At 38.1% G+C, this 25,906-nt stretch overlaps 2 protein-coding genes and 1 long non-coding RNA gene across 5 annotated transcripts; 1 reads left to right on the forward strand and 2 right to left on the reverse strand.

Moving 5' to 3' along the window:
* Positions 1 to 894: 894 nt before the first annotated feature.
* Positions 895 to 4,777, reverse strand: LOC137744542 (uncharacterized). 2 transcript variants are annotated; one of them, XM_068484337.1, is made up of 10 exons: positions 4,541 to 4,777; positions 4,372 to 4,422; positions 4,108 to 4,129; positions 3,685 to 3,799; positions 3,378 to 3,410; positions 3,099 to 3,224; positions 2,746 to 2,852; positions 2,578 to 2,649; positions 1,976 to 2,365; positions 895 to 1,696 (listed from the first exon to the last, which is right to left on the reverse strand). In XM_068484337.1, the coding sequence occupies exons 1-9, from the start codon at positions 4,685 to 4,687 to the stop codon at positions 2,022 to 2,024; spliced, it is 1,017 nt and encodes a 338-aa protein (XP_068340438.1). In that variant the 5' UTR covers positions 4,688 to 4,777; the 3' UTR covers positions 895 to 1,696; positions 1,976 to 2,021. The 2 variants fall into 2 exon arrangements, with proteins under 2 accessions (XP_068340438.1, XP_068340433.1); XM_068484332.1 differs by lacking the exon at positions 895 to 1,696 and having other exon boundaries at positions 1,703 to 2,365.
* An 8,377-nt stretch (positions 4,778 to 13,154) lies between these two features.
* On the forward strand, positions 13,155 to 17,474 carry LOC137738150 (G-type lectin S-receptor-like serine/threonine-protein kinase At1g11410). The gene is made up of 7 exons (XM_068477813.1): positions 13,155 to 14,402; positions 14,798 to 14,868; positions 15,046 to 15,261; positions 15,347 to 15,557; positions 15,723 to 15,960; positions 16,056 to 16,206; positions 16,319 to 17,474. Exons 1-7 carry the CDS (start codon positions 13,241 to 13,243, stop codon positions 16,622 to 16,624), a joined length of 2,355 nt encoding a protein of 784 aa, XP_068333914.1. The 5' UTR covers positions 13,155 to 13,240; the 3' UTR covers positions 16,625 to 17,474.
* Positions 17,475 to 23,533: 6,059 nt separating this feature from the next.
* LOC137710730 (uncharacterized) lies at positions 23,534 to 24,933 on the reverse strand. Of its 2 annotated transcripts, XR_011065006.1 has the most exons (4): positions 24,330 to 24,933; positions 24,051 to 24,176; positions 23,698 to 23,804; positions 23,534 to 23,601 (listed from the first exon to the last, which is right to left on the reverse strand). It is a non-coding gene; the product is annotated as an uncharacterized lncRNA (long non-coding RNA). The 2 variants fall into 2 exon arrangements; XR_011065005.1 differs by lacking the exon at positions 24,330 to 24,933 and having other exon boundaries at positions 24,051 to 24,319.
* Positions 24,934 to 25,906: the final 973 nt, after the last annotated feature.

A 25,906-nucleotide genomic window follows, 5' to 3' on the forward strand; every position in this document is an offset into this window, starting at 1 on the left:
ATACATGGTTCACCGACTCGAGTTTCATGTAAATTGAAAAAAAAATTGTTATAGATCATTCTTCATTAATTGAAAATCATAATTTTGACATATTCAAAATACCATCTCGTTAAAACCACCAAAAAAATCTCATACACAACACAACATTCTTCTACTAAAGTTTATGAAAATGAGAGAAATTTCGATAAAATTCTGTTATGTCATGCCCAATGAAATAAGCATACAGTTAAATAATACGTAATACCTAACTCGTAGAAATATCAGAGTCAGACAGCCCTATCAAAATTACTGCCTTATAACTAAAAAGTGGATGTGGGTTGCAAATGAAATTTGGGAAAGATCGCAATGGTATTGATGGACGGATGGACGGATGGACGGATGGACGGACCAGATTCAGTCAAAGAGTGGGAGGATCTTCGAAGAAAGGGAGAAGAGCGGCAGAGATGTCAGGGTCAGACATTCCTCATTTGCTTTTGCTTGAGCCAATGTTTTTACCAAAAGACGACAGTTGGTTTGCCTGCCAATGCTTTTCCTCCTCCAGTCATTGCTTTTGACCAAAACTACCCACTTAACCCCCAATTTTGATCACTCCAAAAATCAAAAGTGACAAAACTTATTAGTTCAAGGATCCAAATCATCTAATTTTGATTAAGAAATTATCATAAAAAGTTAAACAAAGTGGAAAGATGCAATTGGAAAGCTAGCAAAATTTAGAACTTTATTATAAAATACGATTGATATTGAATTAATTAGTGTGAAGATTGATATATTCTAATATAGTCGGACATATATATTTTTATTAGTATATTTCTTATCACTTGATATTTAAGGTATAACGAGATGTATTTTAAGTGTTGGACAAGCATGAAGCCCCATACATGGTTTTATGACCTTGCATGGATTTGTGTTTTGCAAACATTTGCTTGAGTCTGGCCATTGCAACCCCAATCACTTTATTAGTATTTCTCACGTGACATGACACGTATCAAAGAATTCAGTGTAAAGATGAGAATGTCATCAACAACGAGATTAATTGAGTAGGCTTTATGAGTAGAGTTGGGGACCTTTGTGCTTTAAGATGGGGGACCATATCAATGAACATGAAAGCTCAATAGAATAAAGATGATGATATTCATCAAGTGTTTGATGAAATATTTTAGTTGTCACGCAATAATATGGACACCTTTATTTCTACAAATTTGGGCATTGTTGATAAGGCTTTAGGTTGTTTGTTGGACAGCTACGATCATAATCATGATCTCATTGAATTAAGAGAAATGCCAATGTGATTTCCCTAAAGTGGAATTTTTTATGGATTCTCTACTACCTCACAATTTAACGTCAATTCTCATGCCAATATTATGAAACGTTGTGCTAAAAAGATGAAATGACAGATAATCCATAGAGAGTTTCATTTGTAAGAGAGTCTACTTAGCATTTCTCTTGAATTAAACCCCTATGATTAGTTCACTAGATTAGGACTAAAGTTGACCAATTAAGAGTAATAATTGTGATTTGGATCAACATTTCATAAGTGAATTAAGGATAGGGTAGGTCTTAAGTTAAGTGTATGCACCAACCAACAAAAAAAATAGAGTCAAAAAGGCCTTACACCGCTTTGGAATCTGTGCACCAACCAAGGGAAAACGAAAGGAAAGAAAAAGAAAGGGGGACATAATTGCAAAAGGGAGAAATCCTGTAAAATGCAAAAGTGAATTAAGTTAGTTTGCTAGAACAGTGTTCTCGAAACCCTCTTGCAGTTGCATTCGAATTTAAATATCTTGGAAAAGATCAATACTCAAGAAAATAGATTGTTTGGTTAAATAAGAGTTTACTGAAAGGAGTTTCATGTTCCTCGTACAAACATGATTTGTGTTGGAACCCTAATAGCAGATACATCCAACGGGGCTAACAACTATATTCCTTTTGCATCGGAGTCGATATCTTGTAACACAGTTGTGGACAGAAAACGTACCTACATATGCAATCAGGCTCAAATTAACATCCAATTTCGGCGAATTTTAACCTCCACTTTTGAACAAGAAGTGCTCCTCTTCCAATGTGATCATATCGCCGGCAACTGATACCCAACTTTCAACAATATTATCAACTGTTCCGTTCAAGATCTCTACTAAGGTGAAGGCGCGCATGGTGCCACAGGACTCTGGTGTGCCTTGTTCAACATTCAGTCTCTTAACCCTAGGAACAATCGCCCCATTGAGGTATATAGTGTTGTCATCTCCAACCACAATCATTTTCCGAAGACCATTTCCATCTGCTAACTCTTTATGCATGTGACCAAACACCACCAGCGGGGCACAGATTTTGCCAGTTTCTTTTAAGAGGGACAAGGCTTGTGCTAGATCTGTACCGGACGAACAATGCTTATGTTATTAAATCTCGACTTAGATTAACAAACCACATGAATGACATGCCTCTTAGATTCATCAGGTCATGATTAGCATGCAGCAACCTAAAGGGCCGAGTACGAAAGTCACATCGATTATGTGTCACTACGTTTAAAAACATAACAAAAGCCATTTCAGTGATTGAGTGAAGAGGTTCGAATCAGATTACCTGGGTCACCATGATCTCCACCTCCAAACACCCAATCTTTTCCACATATGTCATCCATGTTAGAACCAAGACCTGCACAAGGAGTGAACTCAGAAATCTGCATTTAAATGAAGTGACAAGTTTGGCTCCAAAAGCCTGATTATGATTTGTTTCAGCAGACTGATAAACCTGTGGGTCCATTATGTGCAAGAAACATGACCAAATGATCCTCAGGCGCGCCCGAAGCTGCTTTGCATATTCTCTTAGCACTTCCATCCATGTCTTGGACCCCAAACCTTAGTGGTTGGTGTTTCAGCACATTAAGTCAGAATTTAAGCCACTACTGTGGAAAACACTTTCTCCGAAGAATTTGCATGATTAATGTGATTCATGCATAGTATCATAAAAAACGAGTACACAATTCTTGGATGCTACTTTGTATCGGGGCCAACTATATTTTTTGTTTTTTGAATAAGAAAGCAAACAAATCAATAAAATTCTCGTTTCATGTTTCATCAAGAACTGCTAGAAACATTACACACCTTGTAGACAGGAGCTTTTGTCGAAATAAGTTCTTTCCCCCACAAGAAAAAGGTCGTCCACCAACAACGCTCAGCTTCAATGTCGGATAGTCCAAACACCGATAACCTACGTGCTCCTCACCGAGACTGAATATTACAAGCATATTATGTAAGAATGACATCTAGAACAGTAAAGATATCATATTTCAATGGAACATTAAGTAATAATGGGTACACAGAAATGCAACAGATATAGCAATTTTCGAATGTTTCACAATCATTAAGATACGACAAACTCACCATTCTAGCTGAAGTTGAACGCCGTCTTTTTTCCTGATATTTGAAATCAAATATTAAATTAACCAGATTATCATGGACTAAGAATCAGCATTACATCAACACACTTGACGCAAGGGCACGTATGCACCGCACAATTTAGGGTGGGGCGGATGGAGACAGTTGAAATACATTCAAAACTAACCATATTGATAGTTACATGTTGAACTGGATACTAAGCAGTGTGTCTGAAGAACTCTAAACTTTAAGCATAAGGAATAATTAAGAAAAATACACAAAAAAGAAAAGAAAAGAAAGAGAAACAGCTTACTTTCCAGAAAACTGTGTTGTATGCCAGGCATCATGGTTTCCCAAAATAACTGCTTTAGCAAAATCGAGATTTGCAACACTCTTAACGAGTTCAACGTTCTCTTCACCAAAATCACCTGAACAAAATGGAGGAAAGGGAAAGGCCAAAATAGACAAAGGAAGGTAAACTACAGATTTCACAAAACAAATAAAACTCAGCAGCCACGATAGTGCACAACCCCGACGTAAAAATGACCACACATGGCTTAAGTGTCTAAACTCGGTTTAGCTATATTGTGATAACAAATTTATCTGCACAATTACAACACTTAGGGACATATCATGAATTTATCAAACAACCAAAATTACTAGTTACTCAGCTCACCAATCGGGAAGCACCGAAAAACATATGGTAGATGAAATAGTCAGGGAGAATGAAACCTGCCTGTAAAAAGAACCAAATCCGGCTGCATTTCGATATAAAGTTACAAACTTTTATTAGATTTCTTGGTAGGACGTACAATTTTTCAATATAATCGGGCAAATATGTATAACCCGGTCCCGAATTAGAAACATAAAATTCGGGCAAAAGGGTTTCTAATATTTAACACAAATTTATATAATCCCAAATAAACAAAGATTTTAACTTTCTCTTTATTTTTTTTTTGTAAGTTGAAGAAAATACTGAAGAGGGGGAAAATGTAAATACCTGCAGCAGTTCAAGTGCTTTCGTATCTTCTTCTAGATTCCACTGATCATGCTTCACAAAACCCAAAACAAAAATATTGAAAATTTAGAGAAATACAAAACGAAATTTAATTTAATCAACCCGCGATGGTTTCGGAAATTCACAGAGAGTGAGGGAGAGAGAGACTTACGACGTCGCCGACGACTGCTATACGAGCCGAGCTGCGAGCTGGGGCGGAGGCCATGGAAGCGCGCGCGGCGATGTGGTTGGAGCGAGGGTGGGGAGGCGAAGCGGTGAGAGAACACGGTGTGGGTGCGGGCACCGACGCGCTGAGCATTCCCTGACTGACTCTATAGTCGCTCTATCTCTCGCGCGCGCACGGGCCTCCGCTGGTTGGTCAAGAGTGGCGAAGGGTCAACCTAATTTGCTGAATCGGTGAGATCGACGTATATGTGAAACCACGTGTGGCTTTTTTTTTTTTTTTTTTTTTTTTTTTTTAACGAGAGCATTTTACTCACCACAATAACTATAATATATCATACATTTAATTAATTGACACATATCCTGTTACTTAATTCTAGTTAAGTTTCACAATAAATGTTACTTTTTTATTTTTGAAAGAAAATTAACCAATGTTAAGTGAGAAGACACTTGTCAATTGATTAAGTGTATGATGAGCATACATCATAGTTTATGGTGGTGAGAAAAAATGTTCTCATTTTCCACCGTTGGATTCATTTGTAGGCCAACCAATTTGTAGCACGTCCTATTATTTACTGTTAGATAATATTACATTTTTATATTTATGTAGTAAATAGATTAAATCAAATTTATTCAATAATCAATACTGTGGTAAAAATCACCATTACTTTAGAATTTACCATTGCATGACATTTTAATTTAACGTTGTATTATCATATGTAAGTTTTTTATTCACATAAAATGCATTATTAAACTAGCACAGCAAATGACTTTAAAATCTTTCAAACAAGTTTCCCAAATGATTTGTGGACACACATAGAATCATAGATACAATTTACAAATGCCGAATTTAACATTATAAGTGGTTTGGATAGATAAGATGTTCAAGTTCGCTTATTACTATATTATTTGGTGTGTGAGGTCACATTAACCATAGCCTTAAAAAGTAGATTAGTATGGCATTTGCCTCTTTTTTTCTTTTCTTTTTAAATTTTTTTTAACACAAACAATATTTTCTACATTAAGGGGAATAGGTTGGCTTTAGTCGCACAATGAGCTAGTAATATTGTAGTTCAAACTCGCATTTGGCGAGAATCGAATATAAGAATACCACTAGATCGTAATACTAAAAAATGATTAGTATTTATTTGGCCTCATTAGCCCTTACGAGATTCAGTAATATTAAACGAAGGAACCTTATTTTAGAAAGCAAATGCCTGTTCAATTACTGGAATTAACACGGCAGCATACCTTCAAATACTTGATCAATAAATCAACCTGGAGCTGGTATCGAGGACCCAGTACGAGATTCAGTAATTCACACAGAGTCTCAATGTCCACACTCTTTTGCCTTTCCTCTGAAAATTAACCAATTTCGGGCAGTCGAGACAGAGATTTCCACAAAAAAAAAAAAAAAACAGTAATAGACCCTAAAGACTTTACGTCAGCACCCAGTTCATTTATCCACTCAAGTGAACAGTAATAGACCTCAATAAACAGTAATAGGCCAAAGCATCTCCATCCCTAAAAAAAAATAGCCTAGTCCATTTTATTAAAATATTATTATTTTTATTATAAAATAATAAAAAATAATAATTTTATTTTTAATTTCTGAATTTATAAAAACTAAAATAAAATTTTATTTTCTCCTTCCCATCACCGCCATTACCGTCGAACAAAAGCAAGCCCATCATCCAGTACTCAATACTATGCTGCCTCTTGAGCCCGAAGTTCTTTGGCCACGAAGGCCAAGTTCGGGTGGTGATAGAAGTCTAGTCGGTGCTCTGACCGTTCATAATTCTGACGTTGAAGTGGCGTGGGAGATTGTGGTGGCGCAGAGGGACCGGACAACCAGTGGTGGTGATGAGGGGATGAATGGGAGGAAGTAGGATCAGATGTTGATGGTGCCGATGAAGATTGAGTAGGTGAGGAGGAGGAGGAAGGTGAAGATGAGGGCGAAGGCGGCTTTTCCGTACATTTTGTGAGATCTGGTGTTGGGCAACCTGCCGCGGAAAAAAAAAAAAAAAAAAAAAAAAAAAAAAGGTGGCTGATGTCATGCTGGCGTCAGATGTGCCGGTTCCAAGATCAGTCAAAAATGGGTTGGTTTGGAGACTAGCACTGGCTGGGTGCCAGGCAAATTTGTGGGCTGGAGTGGATTGACAGAGTCCCAGCTTAGTTTTTTTACTGGGTGCTGGGCTATTCCACCTCCGGTGGAAATGCTCTAAGAGGCTGTCATACTTTGGGTGGTTTCCTAATGAAAGCATCTTCTTTGTAAAACCATAAGGGATACTGATCAGTATACACATAATTAGTTAGTGCATCATCCAATATTGTAGAGCATATCACAAAAATACAAACACGAATGCATTACAAGCAAACCATGCACGCCAATTGGGAAACTAGAAGATATGAACAACCTAGTTCGACTATACAGTTATGTTTTACCTTTGAAAAGTAGCCCTGCTTTGCAGTTCTCATTCTCCTGAGTCATGCATCAATCAAATTCAATGAGGTTAAAAGACAAATGAATTGAAGCGTGTATACAGAAGCACGGCAAACATAATTAACATACCGACTTACCAAGCAAGCATCAGTATTCTAACATCGGTATGGTCCACTTTCAAGTCCGAACAAAAAGCCTCGATTCCTGTTGGGCTATTCAATTAAACATAAAGAGTTTAGCAAGAAGGTAAACAACATTCAGATAAATGCATATTTATTATACTGGAATTTACCGAAACTTCATAAATCCACGCTTATCCAGGCACGGTATACTTACTCAATCATGTTTAACGACTGGTTTGCGTACGATTCAAAGAGGCTATCTATTTTGTCTACATCCTTTCTTGGTCTGCCTTTACCTGTTGCTGAATAACATTACAACATCAAATGCACATCAGAGACAAGTAAATTCAACCTTTTCTACATGGTGGGAGTAATATCCAAAAAAACAATACAAATTGTTTTAGAATTATAATTTCCACCAACATTACAAGGGTAATCTTCTGTAAATACTTAAACCAAACAGTAATTTGATCAACAACAACAAAGCCTTATCCCATTAAGTGAGGTTGGCTCTATGAATTTTAGAACGCCACTGCGCTCGTTTTTGCGCCAAGTCTTCGGTTAGCTCCAAGTAATCCATGTCTCTATTACTTCTTAAAACATAAATTATGAGTTTTGTAAAATCAAATCAACGGCCTAGATTCTTTATAAAGTGTGATGAAATCTTACAACAGTCTACCAAATTCCAGAGGCCAAGCAGAAGCACTTCTTCAAAGGCAAGCAAAGGGTGATAAAGTAATTTCACAATTCAAAACTTCAAATTCACAATATATCAGATGGTCTGAGAAATATCAAAGTTCTTCTGCTCCTCAAAATTCAAACACACAGAAACACTGAAATTTAAAAAATTGCATAAAAAATTCAAAATTCAAAATAAATAAAATTACGACACAATCCAAAACAAATGAAATCGAATACTTACTGGATGCCGAATAAAATAAATTCATGAACAAAATAAAATATAGCTTTTGCTACTTTCCTAGCTTTTGCTTAAGAATATATTTGGATATTTTAGACAGATGATTTATCGCTAGAAGCCAAGCTAATCCTATTTTGATTAGTCTATGCTTTAGCTTGTGGACCTGGCTTCTCTACCCTCTCACTTCCCATACACTCAGAGCAGATCCACCCCAGCTTTTTTTGCCCAGCACCCTGTCCAATTAACAGCCCGGCACCCTGTCCAAACCTTCCAGCCCGTGAAACAGCCTGGCACCCAGCCCATGCCAGGCAGCAGGTTAGCCTATTTCGGACAGACCCAGAAGTCGGTCCAAAACGCTGGAGCGTGCACAACACTCGCGACTGGGCGTGAGTAGGAGACAGTGCTGCAGGCGGCGGGCCCCGCGTTTCAGCGCAAGTTGGCTTCGAACGGGTGAGGGTTACGTGGCCCTCCTTAGAGTCGTTGGATTTCCAACGGTAAAAAAAATTTAAATTTGACTTTTAAAATGGACCGTCCGATCACAGATCAACGGTCCACGTTTTTTTCACCAAAAAAAAAAAAAAAAGGCCCAACAGTCAGAATTTTGACCGTTGGCCACGTGGCAGCTGATTGGCTGTTGGATTTGATTATTTTTCAAATCTAACAGTCCAGATTAATTACAACATTAAAATTTATTAAAAATTAATTAAAAATTGTGAATTTTTAAAAAAAAATACAGAAAAATTTTAAAAAAATAATTTTTTTTTTCTATAAATACCTCACCCTCATCTTCCACCTTACACCACATTTCAATATTTTCTACACTTTCTACACTTTCTACATTTGAATATTTTGTACACTTTGAGAGAAAAAAATGGCTTCGTGGAAGCTCATTGAAGATGTTACGTTGTGTGAATGTTGGATTTGCATTACTCATGACCCGATTACGGGTAATGAGATGGATAAGCGAGAAATGTGGAGTAAAATTACGAAATCGTTTTGCGATGTACATGAAAAACTTGCCAGATCTAGTCAAGGTCTTCAAGGTCGTTGGAAAAAACTCAACGCATCATTTACTTGTTGGAAAAACGCCATCTCTCATGCTTCTGGTAATCTGCGTAGTGGGACAAGTTTAGCGGATTAGGTAACAATATTTTTATTTATTTATATGCATTCCACCCACATCAATATTTTAATTTATTTAATTTCTTATGTAATTTCTATGTAATATGCATTCCACGCCCATCAATATTTTAATTTATTTATTTTTGTTACACCCACATCAATATTTTAATTTATTTATTTGTGTTACACCCGTATTTTTTTAATACTATCTTATCCCACATTTTTATAGACACTACAAGCACAAGCATTCTACAATGCAAAGAACCGTAACAAATCATTCAACAAATGGGAATGTTGGCAAATTGTCAAAGATTGCCCTAGATACAAAATTGTGGCAACCGGTCCAGAAGTTGTCATGCACGGTATGGGTCTACACAGTTCGCCAGAAGCAGATATAGCCGAACAAGAAGCTAACACATTTGAAGACACGGAAGGGACGCCTGAAGAAGTGCCAGAGACCCAACCGACTCGTCAGTCCCTCAACCCTCAAGGTAAAAAGGCATCAAAGAAAAAAGGTAGTTCTTCCAAAAATGACTACACTAAATATATGGAGAACTTGCTCGTCAAGGTGAAATGAACATGGCATGGGAAAAGGCTAGAGATGAGGAAAAAGCTACTGCTATGGCAGCAATAATAGCAGCTACTGAGGCTCGTGATGCGGCGGCTGAGAGACAAAGAGAAATAGTTAATCGAGAGAACGAAATGATTAGAGAAGCACTTCATCGAGAGAATGAGATGCTTAGAGAAGAAAAGATGGCTCAAACAGATCGTGACACTATGAACAAGTCTCTAGCAGGACTGTCTTCAAATTCAAAATATTTTTGGACATCAGAAAAAAGAGATGTCGTGCGAAGGAGGCGTGCAAGAGATGTCGAAACAAGTCAAGGGGGTTCCAGCTACAGAAATCCTAGCAACCAAGATCCTAGCACCACATATCCTAACTCCACAGACTTTGTATAATTTCACATTTATTTGTACTGCTTTATTTAATTTGTTATGTAATTTCTTAACATTTTTAGAACTTTATTTAATTTCTTATGTAATTTCTTATTTATTTTTAGAACTTTATTTAATTTCTTATGTAATTTCTTATTTATTTTTAGAACTTTAGTTAATTTCTTATGTAATTTCTTATTTATTTTTAGAACTTTATTTAATTTCTTATGTAATTTTTGTACTTTATTTAAATATTTGAATAAGATTACATAAACTCACCAAATAAACATTTAAAAAAAAACACCAAATAAAATTACATAACCTTACCATTTAAACTTAAAAAAAAAAAAAAACACACTAAATAAGATTACTTAAAAAACAATACACTTTTTTTTTTCAACCATAAGCCTTATTTTAATTATCTTCGCCTTCGTGCAATCCCCACTGATGGTCAATCAAGTCATTCTGGCGGGTTATGTGCCAGTATGGCTCTTGCAATGAAGTGTACCGCTGAACGATCAATTCATTGTAATGTTCATCCCGTTCCAACGGCTCGTGTTGCACGGGAACTTCGGTCCGGTCATGAGCATAGTAGATTTGTGTTCTTGAATTGTTCATCGAATCCGGCTCGTATTCATTGACGGCATCATAATCATACTCGTCTTCAACAATCATGTTGTGGAGAATAATACACGTCATCATGATGGATCGAAGAGCCTCGACATCAAACATTCTAGCTGCAGCCCTGACAATGGCCCAACGAGCTTGCAGGATACCAAAACAACGCTCGACATCCTTCCTACACCCTTCTTGACACTTTGCGAAGTGTCTCTTTTTCACTATGCGGATGTGGCACTGTTTTGACAAATGTTGACCACCTTGGGTAAATACCATCTGCAAGGTAGTATGGTCCCTCGTATTTATTACCATTAACCCAATATGTGCATCTCGGCCCATTTCCTTGTAGCAGTTCGTCAAACACTGGAGATTGGGCAAGGACATTTAGGTCATTCTGAGCTCCTGGAACACCAAAAAAAAAGCATGCCAAATCCATGTATCAAAAGAAGCCACCGCTTCCAAAATGATGTTTTTAGCTTATTTTCTGTCGCCATAAGCTCCTTGCCACGCACTTGGATAGTTTTTTCATGTCCAGTGCATGCAGTCGATGCTTCCAATCATGCCAAGGAAGCCTTGCATCTCACCTTTCCTCAGAAGCCTTCGCATGTCCCTTGGCGTGGGTTGCCGAAGGTACTCATTGGTGTAGAGGGCTTCAATTGCAGAGCAAAACCGCATCAGGGACTCCAGAACTGTTGTTTTTCCCATCCTTGCGATCTCATCCACTTGACCTGCAGATGCTCCATATGCAAGCATTCGCAAGGCAGTCATAATTTTTTGCTCAGGAAGAAGACCTAGAACATGAAAAGCATCCTCTTTTTGCACAAAATATGGATCATGGTTGCAAACATCACTCATGATTTTATCGAACAAACTTCGTTGCATTCTAAAACGACGTCTAAAAACATGATCAGGGAAAACGCTGTTGGGAATAAAATAATCTTCCAAGAGATCTTTACTTCGTCTTTCCCTTCTTCTATCGATGTTTGCCGCACGTCTGGGTTTGGCCATCTGACCCATAGCTTCCATGATACGGCGGGAATGTGAGGCCCTCCGCCTTCTATGGTGATCATCCTCATCCTCATCCATTGCGAAGGCCTCATCTCCACCTCCACCTTGGTCAAGATTGACCAATTCTTCCTGTTGTGCCAACAACCTTTTTTGCTGCTCTTGTAACTGTTTATACGCTCTCCTTGAAGAAGACATTGTAAGAACTCAAGATTTGAAAACGATAAAGAAGAATTCTGAGCTAAAAAAAAGGATTGAGTTTAGTGTGAGGATGGACGTAGGGATGTAGGGTTTATATGGACAAAAAAAGAGAAGATGAGGTTCTGGACAATGCCACGTGGCACTACGTGATTGGTTGAAAATCTTATCGAAATCTTGGCTAAATTATTGTAAACAGGAAGTGACACGTGACGTGTCGGGATTGGTTGAAAATCTTATCAGAAATCTATCTACAAAATAGTACGTTCGGATAATGACATGTGGCGTGACAAGATTGGTTAAAAATCTTATCGAAATCTTGCCTAAATTATTGTAAACAGGAAGTGACACGTGGGTTGTCGGGATTGGTTGAAAATCTTAGCGGAAATCTATTAACAAAATAGTACGTTCGGATAATGACACGTGGCGTGACGAGATTGGTTAAAAATCCTATCCGAAATTAAAACTATTTTTTATTTATTATTTTATAAAAAAATTATTTAATATTTTAAATGGACTGGGTGCCAGCGCATTTTGTAGGGGTCGAGATCGTTTGTGCTAGCGTATTTTTAGACTGGGTGCCAGCACATTTTTTTTGGGGTGGAGATGCTTTGGCCTATTACTGTTCATTAGGGTCTATTACTGTTCACTGAAGTGGATAAATAGGCTGGGTGCTGGCGCAAAGTCTTTAGGGGTGGAGTTGCTCTCATATCTCCTCACGGTTAAGCCACGTCAACATTTTATATTGATTTTTTTTATAATGATAATAAGACAAAAAACAATAGTAATATAAAATAACATTTTATATTGATAATAAGATTAAAAATAATAGTAATATAAAATATTGATGTGTTTTAACCGTGATCGTACAAATATAAGGAGATAAGAATATATGAAAAGTGGGAGGGCAGAGAAGCCAGGTCCTTATATTGTGGCGCCGAACGGTGGATTCTTCTACCATGAAACTGACGGTACTTTTTTTAATCTTTATCTTTGTTATCACGTTACTTGTAATGTCTAAAATATACTGTATAATAATAAAAAACTAAATTACCTAACCCAATCATGCCAAATGTAAAGACTTTTCAACATCTGATTTTATTAATTTGTTGACCCAATATTTTAATTTTATGGAGATGAATGTCACCATTGACATTGACGTTAGTGTTGTTATTTATTGATACTTCTCTCTGGAGATCATTACTTTCCATCCACCGACTGCTGGTTATTCAAAGTCAATGTCCACACTTTATTCAATGGGTACCTCTCTCCATGGAACACTCATTATCATTTGCAACATTTATTTTGTAAGTACAGTCATCATTCATGGACTTGCAATGTGAAATCCTGTTTCCGTCTCTGACATCAACTATCTCGCCGTTCTCAATGGTATCCAAATTTTTAGCTCTACCATTCTTCTTCTTTTTCCATATTTTTTTTGCTTTTAGATTCCAACCTTCGGAGGCACAATCTTGGATCAAAGCTGCATACTGGTATTCTGGCAGCGAATTCCCTATTTCCGACATCAACTCTCCGCTCTTCACCCACCTTATTTACGCTTACACAGATGTTAACTCATCATCCTATGAGCTCTCTTCCTTCTTCTCCGACCCCTCGGAGCAGTACTACTCCACCTTCACGCCAACCGTCAAGCTAAAGAACCCATCAGTCACTACTCTCGTCTCCATTGGCGGTGGAAACGCAGACTACGGTGTCATTTCAACCATGGTCAGTAGCTCTTCTCACAGAAAGTCTTTCATTGATTCTTCGATAATTTTCGCAAGGCGTTATGGCTTCCTAGGCCTAGACTTTTGTTGGGTTTCAGCTAACACAAGCTCGGACATGACCAATATGGGGAAGTTATTTGAAGAGTGGCGAGCAGCTATCGCTTCTGAAGCCACAAAAAACAGCCAAACACCACTGATTTTGACTGCTGCCGTGCAGTACAAGCCAGATTTTGAGTCCTTCGCTTTCCCGGTTGAATCAATCCGGGACAACTTGAACTGGGTACATGTCGTTGCCTATGACTATTACGTACCTCAGCGGACCAATTTCACCGGTGCTCATGCAGCACTATACGATCCATCGAGTGACCTTAGCACGGACTATGGTATCAAATCATGGATTGGCAGGGGATTATCTGCTTCCAAACTGGTTTTGGGATTGCCTTTCTATGGATATGCTTGGACGCTAAGCAATCCCAGGGACAGCGCTATTGGTGCACCGGCTAAAGGTCCTGCTATTACCAAGGTTGGAGCGATGAGCTACAAGTATATCAAAGGCTACACTGATAGACATGGGGCTGACATAGTCTACAATGCTACTTATGTGGCGAAGTACTGTGTGATCGATTCGGCTTGGATCGGTTTCGATGATGCTGAAGTTGTGAAAATAAAAGTTTCTTATGCTAAGGAGCAGAAGTTGCTTGGATACTTCATCTGGCAGGTCTCACTTGATGATAATTGGGTGCTCTCTCTTGCAGCTGCAGGTACGAAAAAGAAAGTAACTTTTGCACGCGTTTTTTTTTCTCTCTCTCTCTCTCCCCTCCCCCACCTTCTCCTCCTCACCCCGCCCAACCAACCCCCCACCACCGCCACCGCCATCCCCCACCCACCCCCCCCCCCCCCCCCCCTCCACACACACACACACACACACACCCACTTCTGTTTGTTTTTGGCCTTTGGATTGAGTGAATCAAAGAATAATTAATGGACCGAAATAAACAAGCGTGTACAAACGCTTCTGCATGGTTATTTGAAAAAAGTCAGAAATTAGCAGTCAAGACAGGACAATAAAATATTTTGGTTTTGTTTGTTGAATGAAGATTAAGACAGGACAATGCATTCCTTCCGACTTGTAATGACGAATTTTATATGCTCACAGCTCAAGAGGGTGGAAGCAATGGACAAAACAAACGGAGACTTCTTGTAATTGTTTTGACCACTATAGCTTCAGTTATTCTCGTGCTAAGCTCCGCGTTGAGTTACTTCCGTATGAGACTGCACAAATCAAAAGGTATATAGCTTATAGTATGTCTCTGTACACGACGTCTGTTCTATTTATTTATTTATTTTTTTTTTTTTTGGTGGCCTGAAGTATTGAAGGTTCAAATATTTACGTTTTAGGATTAGTATTTTGGACTTTTTCTGTTAACCATTTTGTTTCCTAAAAATTATGCAGCTAAGGTATCAAAATCCAGGGCAAATGATATAGCAGACACAGCTGGAAAATTCGACAGCAACGTTCCTAATCTGAAAATATTTAGCATTGCTGACGTTGAGGCGGCAACAGATGGATTTTCGATTGAAAATAAGCTTGGAGAGGGCGGTTATGGCCCCGTTTATAAGGTACACTTTTATAATAAGCATGTTATTGGAAGATTCAAACCCATTAAACATGCTGCTGACCATGAGTGTATGCTTAACTTACCAGGGAGTATTGCCAGATGGACAAGAAACCGCTGTGAAGAAATTATCAAAAGCTTCAACTCAAGGATTTGAGGAGTTCAAGAACGAGGTCATGCTCACCGCAAAACTACAACACATAAATCTTGTTAGGGTTTTGGGATTTTGCATCGAACACCATGAGCAAATGCTGATTTACGAGTACATGCCAAAGAAAAGCTTGGAGCTCTACCTCTTTGGTAACTCAATACCAGATTTAGCTGTTTTCTGTGCCACAAACCTTTAAGCTAAATATAATGAAGAGCTTGTTAGCATATGATCCTCGTATGCTGTCTCTAATAACCCATGCATTTTTTGATACATTTCAATGCAGAACTGATTGGAAAATATCTGTCTAAATGTAGATCCTGTTAGAAGATATGAATTGGATTGGAGAAAGCGGATTCAAATTATCGAAGGGGTTACTCAGGGACTTCTTTACCTCCAAGAGTACTCAAGATTGACAATCATCCATCGAGATCTGAAAGCTAGCAACATTTTACTTGATGCGGAGATGAGGCCTAAGATCTCGGATTTTGGTATGGCCAGAATTTTCGCAAAGGATGAACTTGAAGCAAATACAGGTCGAATTGTTGGAACATAGTACGTGACTCTATTTCTTATCGAAGCTATACTCTCTAATTGAGCTTATTTCATTACGTACGTAATTAGTAATTCTTCTAAATCATTCTATGCAGTGGTTACGTACCTCCAGAATACGTTAAGAAAGGTTTATACTCTACTAAATCAGATGTTTACAGCTTCGGAGTTCTGCTTCTACAGATCATAAGTGGCAAGAAGAATGCCCCCTACTATGGTTCAGATGAAGACTTAAACCTACTAGAATATGTAAGTTTCTTCAATTACCATAGTCACTTCAGAATTAATATTTACTTTGGTTTTTCTACGAATTAAATCTTTGCGTTTCAATTACATGGCATGAAACATTCAACAATTTCAGGCATATTTACTTTGGAAACAAGGCGAAGGGATGAAGTTTATGGATCCCGCACTTGACGATACACATTCTTTATGCAAATTGATGAGATGCTTGCAAATTGCTCTCCTATGTGTTCAAGAAAATGCAAACGATAGGCCTTCGATGTTGGAAATTTCTTCAATGCTACAAAATGAAGGAGCTACAATGGAAAATCCCAAAATTCCAGCTTTCTCAAAAAGAAACGAAGACGAAGAAACTAATCCCACACCGCGGCCAGAAGCTTGTTCCATCAATGATGCAACAATCTCAGAAGTTGTAGCCCGATGAGTGGTAAATGCTAAGTAATTAATCCATCTCGACTCGGAAAACTTAAGGGCTAAATGTTAACATATTGTGGATGAATGTGTTTATTGATGGAAAACAATATTATCACAGCGGATAATCTTCTGGTAGGAAAAGTAGTCCCTACGTTGTGAATTAACATTCACTTAGGCTGTATAAGAGTTCGGCAGACCCCACCGAATTTCAATTAAAGTTCGGCAGAGTTTGACTGAACTTTAACAAAATGTCCGGCATCCATCGACCGAACGCAACTGAAGTCCTATGGTCTACAATGTCCGAACGCCATCCGTTACACCACATCACTAATTCTTGTTCACACTCAAAACTTTTAATGTTAACAACGCAAATGTTACATAATCTATCCAAGAACCAACAAAGACGAAGAAATTAATCTCACGTCGGAGTTAGAAATTTGTTCGGTTAATGATTCGACATTGTCCTAGGTTGTAGTTTGATTGAAATTTGTTCTGTGTTAGTATGTAACGGTAGCCATTTATTTTGTTTTGTTCTTCTCTTTAGATAAACAAGCAAAAGTTAATTCGTGCTAAACTCTCTATTGAGTTTGGACTTTCTGCTGTTTACCAGGAACTTTCCAGTAAAGTTTGTCTTGCGATTGCTTACACGGGCAAAAGATAATTTCTCCATAATTCGAATTGTTCCTTCGTACATTTCACAAAAAGTTTGGCGGCAAAAGTTTCCATTGCAATTATCGATGACAAATGTATATGTTCTTACTATACGCAAAAAATGTAGACCATGCCAATCTGTGCATCTGAAGGCAAATGTAAGGCCAATCTAGGGCCACCCGGCAGTGTAACTATTGCTTAGAGTGACCCTTTCGAACCACAATTGTGTATACGACAAGTTATGTGGTCTCAGATAAACTGGGAAAAAGGAGAAAATGACAGAACTTAAGTGGTTATGTCATTGTATCCTATTGGAGACATATTGCAAGTTACAGAATTTTGTGGGTTCGTTTGGTGCTACAATCGGATTAACTAGCTTGTAAAAGGTCGGTCGTGGGCAGATGTGTGCTAGGATGGATTGGACTGGACAATTCGTAAGTGAAATTGTTGATCCAAAAAATTACAAAGCCTACGTGGCGCGTAGACCGAGTAACTAACGAGCTAATTACGTTCTTTGGTTGATGCGGGACGTGCCAACTCGTCAGCTGAGCTCGCCCGAGGAGTAAAATTTGTTGATGTTGCGTTGAATGCGCTACTGACTTCTTGATCTTGCAACTGCAACCGAGGAAGGAAAACGTCTCGGCCTTCGGGTTCTCAAGCCTGAAGACAAGGTTGTCAGTTCTGCAAAGTTCACGAATCGTCGGCGTCGGGTTCGGTCACGGTGATTATATTCGTAAGAGTATAAGCACGTCGAACCGGCTCCAAACTATACGGACACAGGTACTCAAAATAGATGTATGTCTTGATGGTAGATGTGGTTCAGCCGTCAGAATGCCGAACTCTGAAAATCACTTGTGAGTATCCAATCATAAAATCACTCGGCGTTCAATGAGCCGAATGTAGTAACTTGTAACACCTTATTTCGTCGAGAAGCCTAATATGATGACCTCTGCCAATAAGGATTTGGAAATCCTTCTCGACCGAGACTTGAATAGGTAACCAATCGGCATCGACGCAGTGCTGTTTATCCAAACTGAAGATGTTCACCGAGTGCCTTCACAGTGCTGTTTATCCAAATTGAAGATGTGTTACTGGAAAAAGAAAATAAAAAAATCTCAAGATGTTTGAGAGGTTTGCGCATGGCAGTTGTGTGTTGAATTGGAGGAGGTTTGAATGATGCACTATGCTCTCTATTTATAGCAACAAATCCTCCTTAAGATCGAGTTGAAACCATATTCGGATTAAGACTTCTTATTCTGATCCAACCTTATCTCGACCAATTTTACTCTTATTAGGACTTTGAACTCACCCCTTTTTCGGTCGTATTCATTTTAGGTCGAGAATCCTCATTGCATTAAGACTTCGACCCATTCGCTCTTATCCAAATCACTCATCCTTGCAATAGGACTCGACCACCCTAACTGAGCGGCTTAGGACCACTAGGCATCCCATAGTACATTTGGAAAAGCTTTGGGTTGAATATAAACCTACGCTCGGCCCAATAATATTATTTTGGGCCCAAACATTGCCCCCTTACTTCTGAGGTCTTCGGCCTAGAATTCCTTCGCCGATTTTCAACCTTGAAGAATTGAAATTAAACCCTACAAGATAACTACAGGATAATGAAAAGCCTCAAACATCTCATCCATCGAGTGCATTTATGAAGCACGATCGCACGATCCGAATTTCCCTGCACGTCTTGCCGTGTGTCAATCCTTTGGTTAACCTAGTAGCCCTTAATCATGACCCTCGAAAACATGCGCCAGCCGAAACGTCTCTTCCGTATTAATGCATTAAATCCGCCGCAACACGTAATCGTGTATCCTCAAACCACGAAAACCTTGATCCTATCCCCTAGATTCCTTGGATATCCATAATGATTTGTGATTTCCTAGTTGATTTCACCCCAAAGTTTGAAAATTAAACGCTTTTGAAAATCAAACGTTTGACCTTTCTCTCGAAATGCTTATAAATGCATAAATCCCTTCCATTTGCATTTTACGCTTCCATAAACCTTGAAAATCCTCTCGCCATTTTGTCTTCAAAATCCCAAAAAACCCAGAAATTCTCATCCCAGAAATCCTTCAAGTTCTCCACAATGGCTTCCAACACCTTCATTTCCAAGCTCTCCGACGAATGTGCCAAGTGTCGGGACTTTATTGACCGGAGCACCAAAAAAAACCTACGATTTGAAGGTGACTCAAGCGTTTCCCATCAGATCTTGGGACCATTTTTTAAAGACAACGTCTCGGTGTCCATTACCAACCTCTTCAAAAATCACTGCCTAGAACCCTTGCTTCAAGGTTTTGATTGGTCGAAGTGGGAATCGACTAAACCCCATTGAGCTTGGCCTTCAACTATTGCGGCCTGGGTAGCGTGGGTTGAAAGGATGGAGAAGTTCTTCAATAAAGAATAGAGGGTTCTCGGTATTTATGATGCTATCAAGCTCTCGACCATCGAGATCGTCATGGACAAAGAGTTTCTTATGGCAGCTCTAAGCTTTTGGTGCTCGGCCACTAATACTATAATCCTTCCACTCGGCCCCATTGGTCCCACCATTCTTGATATCTCAGCCATTCTTGGGACCTCCCCTTTAAGTCTCTCGATTGATGTCTCCATTTCTAGGTGTCCATCCAACCTCAACCTCAAGATGCTCTTCAACGAACGTGCTGTCGAATCACTGAGGAAGAAAAATCAAGAGCCCCTATAAGAAGTTCAGAAATTGCACAAGAACTTCTTTAACTACAACACCCTTATTCAACATTTTGTTGGCCGTGGCCTCACTGACAATGTACATCTTACATTTCAATTCACTATTTGAAACCTTTTTAGTCGAACAAGAAGATTAGAGGCCAAATATGAAGATTTTGAGACCCAAAGTAATCAGATCTCATGATCGAATTGGTGGTTTTCTAAGTGTGTTGCTCTTTTATGACTTGGCTCCGATGGCCGTGGCCTCGCTGTAAGTGTGAACAAACTTATTTGATCCCAAATACTTTATTATTTATGCTTATACATGCTTTGTTTAGATTGCTGAAATTGTAAGAATTTTTTGCGGCATCACAGATGACTTGGTGATGCCTCGGCTTGACTTTAATCCCAAAAAGTTAAAAAAAAGGTATTTATGATATTGTCATATTGATTCACCATGATTTAATAGGTAAAACTTAGAAATTAAACAAGCACAATCTCAAATCAGGATTTAGTTTTGAATTTCTGTGCAGGTGCATTTGCCACATCACCAACAACTACTACTACACATTTGGGACAATTAAACAAGCACGTTGTAGAATACATAAAAAATCATGTAAAGTGTATATATTTAGGACTTAGAAATTAGCTATTTTGATGGTACATAGGCTTTTAATGCAAATCCAATAGAATCTAGATGAAACTGAAAGATTTATTATACAATGTAAATTAAGTTGCTTTGATTAATTTTTGAATTATTTAGAAGTGATTTTGATAGATTCTAGGTTAAGATCCCAAAATCCGCTGCGAAGCGCGGACATTTTTGCTAGTTAAATCCTAATTTTGCATGAATCTTAATTTAGCTTCCAAATCAATTTCTTAACAAATGAATTGTTTTAAAACTGCAGCTTCAAAGTCATGGATTCTTGACGAATGAGAAGATAAAAAGATCGAATTCCCTACCGGAAACTCGCAGCTGTTTCATATTTAGTATGTAAAGCATCGATTCATCGAGTGATTAGCGAGTGTTTAGATTATTGAAATGACCTTAATTATTTTATTTGTAGCATGAATCTAAGTAGATTGGAGATTTGTTATTTTATTTGATCAAGAGCCACATTCAATTTATATTTTGGAAAATGTTCATCTCAATCGATCCACGTAATCGCAAAGGGTAGTATGTGTGCCTCCTAACACCCAAATTTAAATTCCCCTTCCCGTAAATTATAGTTTCGAATATCACAAATTACATAATACAAGAACAACATTTTTACCAATCGGCCAGTGAAAAACATACCTCCCAAAAACAAATTGCAAACTCATTTTTGTATAATTAGACTCTTGCAAAATTTCCTCATCACAAAACTGTAGCATTTCTCATCTCTCCGAACCACCTCCCAAATGAAATTTGAAACGAAAACAAAACCCCTCAAGCACAAATGGTTTGGTAGTAGAACCGATTGGCGGAATTCTTGACAAGCCCTGCAAATGGACCAAACCGAACGAAGTCAATTATAATTGTAGAACTAAAACATTCTTCTTGGAAAATAAGGGATGCAATTTAAGTTAATTAAGATATTAACCCCCGATGAAAAGGAACGGAAAGAATTAGGAGGAGAGATTTCTTTAACCTTCTTAGAGTAATCGGTGTATTCTAACAAAAGGGAATGTAAGGATGCCGGAATTAGCTTTGCTTGTCTCTCACCCATTCAACAAAGTTATCAAAAATCACCGGCCATGCTTGATCAGAATCATAATTTTTCAGGTCTGGAAAACTTATCAGCCAAAACTCAAGAAACAACAATCAGAACTCGTAGTTTTTCACGTGATACCAAATATTTTACACGGAAAGAGTCTTATCATAATCTTTTACTCGATCGAGTGATGTTGTTTAGCCTCCCAAAATCACGGCTAGGATTCAAGCCAAAGAAGAAGAAACTAAAATGTGTAAAGATACAACAACATAGGAACCGGAATTTCTGGAGAAAATAAAAGCAAACACAAGTTTACCTCATTGCAAAAACGGTAAAAATGCATCCATTGATCCATATTTAGTGCCCTGTACTCGGTTTGGACCTGCCAAAAAATAAATTCAAGGCATCAAAGAACATGATGAAAGCTCAATAGAATAAAGATGATGATATTCATCAACTGTTTGATGAAATATTTAAGTTGTCACGTAATAATATGGACACTTTTATTTCTCCAAATTTGGGCATTGTCGATAAGGCTTTAGGTTGTTTGTTGGACAGCTGCAATCATAATCATGATCTCATTGTATTAAGAGAAATGCCAAGGTGAAATTTTTCATGGATTCTCTACCACCTCACAATTTAACGTCAATTCTCGTGCCAATATTATGAACCGTTGTGCTAAAAGATGAAATGACAGAGAATCCATAAAGAGTCCCACTTGTAAGAGAGTCTACTTAGCATTTCTCTTGAATTAAACCCCTATGATTAGTTCACTAGATTAGGACTAAAGTTCGACAAATTAAGAGTAATAATTGTGATTTGGATCAACATTTCATAAGTGAATTAACGACAGGGTAGGTCTTTAGTAAAGTGCATGCACCAACCAATACAAAAAATATTGAGTCAAAAAGGCCTTACACCGCTTTCGAATCTGTGCACCAAGGGAAAACGAAAGGAAAGAAAAAGAAAGGGGGACATAATTGCAAAAGGGAGAAATTCTGTAAAATGTAAACGTGAATTAAGTCAGTTTCTTGGAACAATGTACCTGAAATCCTCTTGCCGTTGCACTCGAATTTAAATATCTTCGAATAGATCAATACTCAAGAAAATAGATTAATGGTTAAATAAAAGTTTACTGAAAGGAGTTTCATGTTCCTCGTACAAACATGATTTGTCTTGGAACCCTAATAGCATATACATCCAACGGGGTTAAAAAACCATATTCCTTTTGCATCGGAGTCGATATCTTGTAACACAGTTGTGGACAGAAAACGTACTTACATATGCAATCAGGCTCAAATTAACATCCAATTTTGGCGAATTTTAACCGCCACTTTTGAACAAGAAGTGCTCCTCTTCCAATGTGATCCTATCGCCGGCAACTGATACCCAACTTTCAACCATATTATCAACTGTTCCGTTCAAGATCTCCACTAAGGTGAAGGCGCGCATGGTGCCACAGGACTCTGGTGTGCCTTGTTCAACATTCAGTCTCTTAACCCTAGGAACAATCGCCCCATTGAGGTATATAGTGTTGTCATCTCCAACCACAATCATTTTCCGAAAACCATTTCCATCTGCTAACTCTTTATGCATGTGACCAAACACCACCAGTGGAGCACAGATTTCGCCAGTTTCTTTTAAGAGGGACAAGGCTTATGCTAGATCTGTACCGGACGAACAATGCTTATGTTATTAAATCTCGACTTAGATTAACAAACCACATGAATGACATGCCTCTTAGATTCATCAGGTCATGATTAACATGCAGCAACCTAAAGGGCCGCGTAGGAAAGTCACATCGATTATGTGTCACTACGATTAAAAACATAACAAAAGCCATTGCAGTGATTGAGTGAAGAGGTTCGAATCAGAATACCTGGGTTGCCATGATCTCCACCTCCAAACACCCAATCTTTTCCACATATGTCATCCATGTTAGAACCAAGACCTGCACAAGGAGTGAACTCAGAAATCTGCATTTAAATGAAGTGACAAGTTTGGCTCCAAAAGCCTGATTATGATTTGTTTTAGCAGACTGATAAACCTGTGGGTCCATTATGTGCAAGAAACATGACCAAATGATCCTCAGGCGCGCCCGAAGCTGCTTTGCATATTCTCTTAGCACTTCCATCCATGTCTTGGACCCCAAACCTAAGTGGTTGATGTTTCAGCACATTAAGTCAGAATTTAAGCCACTACTGTGGAAAACACTTTCTCCGAAGAATTTGCATGATTAATGTGATTCATGCATAGTATCATAAAAAACGAGTACACAATTCTTGGATGCTACTTTGTATCGGGGCCAACTATATTTTTTGTTTTTTGAATAAGAAAGCAAACAAATCAATAAAATTCTCGTTTCATGTTTCATCAAGAACTGCTTGAAACATTACACACCTTGTAGACAGGAGCTTTTGTCGAAATAAGTTCTTTCCCCCACAAGAAAAAGGTCGTCCACCAACAACGCTCAGCTTCAATGTAGGATAGTCCAAACACCGATAACCTACGTGCTCCTCACCGAGACTGAATATTACAAGCATATTATGTAAGAATGACATCTAGAACAGTAAAGATATCATATTTCAATGGAACATTAAGTAATAATGGGTACACAAAAATGCAACAGATATAGCAATTTTAGAATGTTTGACAATCATTAAGATACGACAAACTCACCATTCTAGCTAAAGTTGAACGCCGTCTTTTTTCCTGATATTTGAAATCAAATATTAAAGTAACCAGATTATCATGGACTAAGAATCAGCATTACATCAACACACGTGACGCAAAGGCACGTATGCACCGCACAATTTAGGGTGTCTGAAGAACCCTAAACTTTAAGCATAAGGAATAATTAAGAAAAATACAAAAAAAAAAAAAAAGAAGAGAAACAGTGTTCTTTCCAGAAAACTGTGTTGTATGCCAGGCATCATGGTTTCCCAAAATGACTGCTTTAGCAAAATCAAGATTTGCAACGCTCTTAACGAGTTCAACGTTCTCTTCACCAAAATCACCTGAACAAAATGGAGGAAGGGGAAAGGCCAAAATAGACAAAGGAAGGTAAACTACAGATTTCACAAAACAAATAAAACTCAGCAGCCACGATAGTGCACAACCACGACGTAAAAATGACCACACATGGCTTAAGTGTCTAAACTCGGTTTAGCTATATTGTGATAACAAATTTATCTGCACAATTACAACACTTAGGGACATGTCATGAATTTATCAAACAACCAAAATTACTAGTTACTCAGCTCACCAATCGGGAAGCACCGAAAAACATATGGTGTCTGAAGAACCCTAAACTTTAAGCATAAGGAATAATTAACTTTCTCTTTATTTATTTTTTTTGTAAGTTGAAGAAAATACTGAAGAGGGGGGAAATGTAAATGCCTGCAGCAGTTCAAGTGCTTTCGTATCTTCTTCTAGATTCCACTGATCATGCTTCACAAAACCCAAAACAAAAATATTGAAAATTTAGAGAAATACAAAACGAAATTTAATTTAATCAACCCACGATGGTTTCGGAAATTCACAGAGAGTGAGGGAGAGAGAGACTTACGACGTCGCCGACGACTGCTATACGAGCCGAGCTGCGAGCTGCGGCGGAGGCCATGGAAGCGCGCGCGGCGATGTGGTTGGAGCGAGGGTGGGGAGGCGAAGCGGGGAGAGAACACGGTGTGGGTGCGGGCACCGACGCGCTAAGCATTATAGTCGCTCTATCTCTCGCGCGCGCGCGGGCCTCCGCTGGTTGGTCAAGAGTGGCGAAGGGTCAACCTAATTTGCTGAATCGGTGAGATCGACGTATATGTGAAACCACGTGTGGCCCTTTTTTTTTTTTTTTTTTTCACGAGAGCATTTTACTCACCATAATAACTATAGTATATATTTATCATACATTTAATTAATTGACACATATCCTGTTACTTAATTCTAGTTAAGTTTCACAATAAATGTTACATTTTTATTTTTGAAAAAAAATTAACCAATGTTAAGTGAGAAGATACTTGTCAATTGATTAAGTGTATGATGAGCATACATCATAGTTTATGGTGGTGAGAAAAAATGTTCTCATTTTCCACCGTTGGATTCATTTGTAGGCCAACTGATTTGTAGCACGTCCTATTATTTACTGTTAGATAATATTACATTTTTATATTTATGTAGTAAATAGATTAAATCAAATTTATTCAATAATCAATACAGTAGTAAAAGTCACCATTACTTTAGAATTTACCATTGCATGACAT

Source organism: Pyrus communis, chromosome 1 (assembly GCF_963583255.1).
Source record: "Pyrus communis chromosome 1, drPyrComm1.1, whole genome shotgun sequence".
Classification (NCBI taxonomy): domain Eukaryota; kingdom Viridiplantae; phylum Streptophyta; class Magnoliopsida; order Rosales; family Rosaceae; genus Pyrus; species Pyrus communis.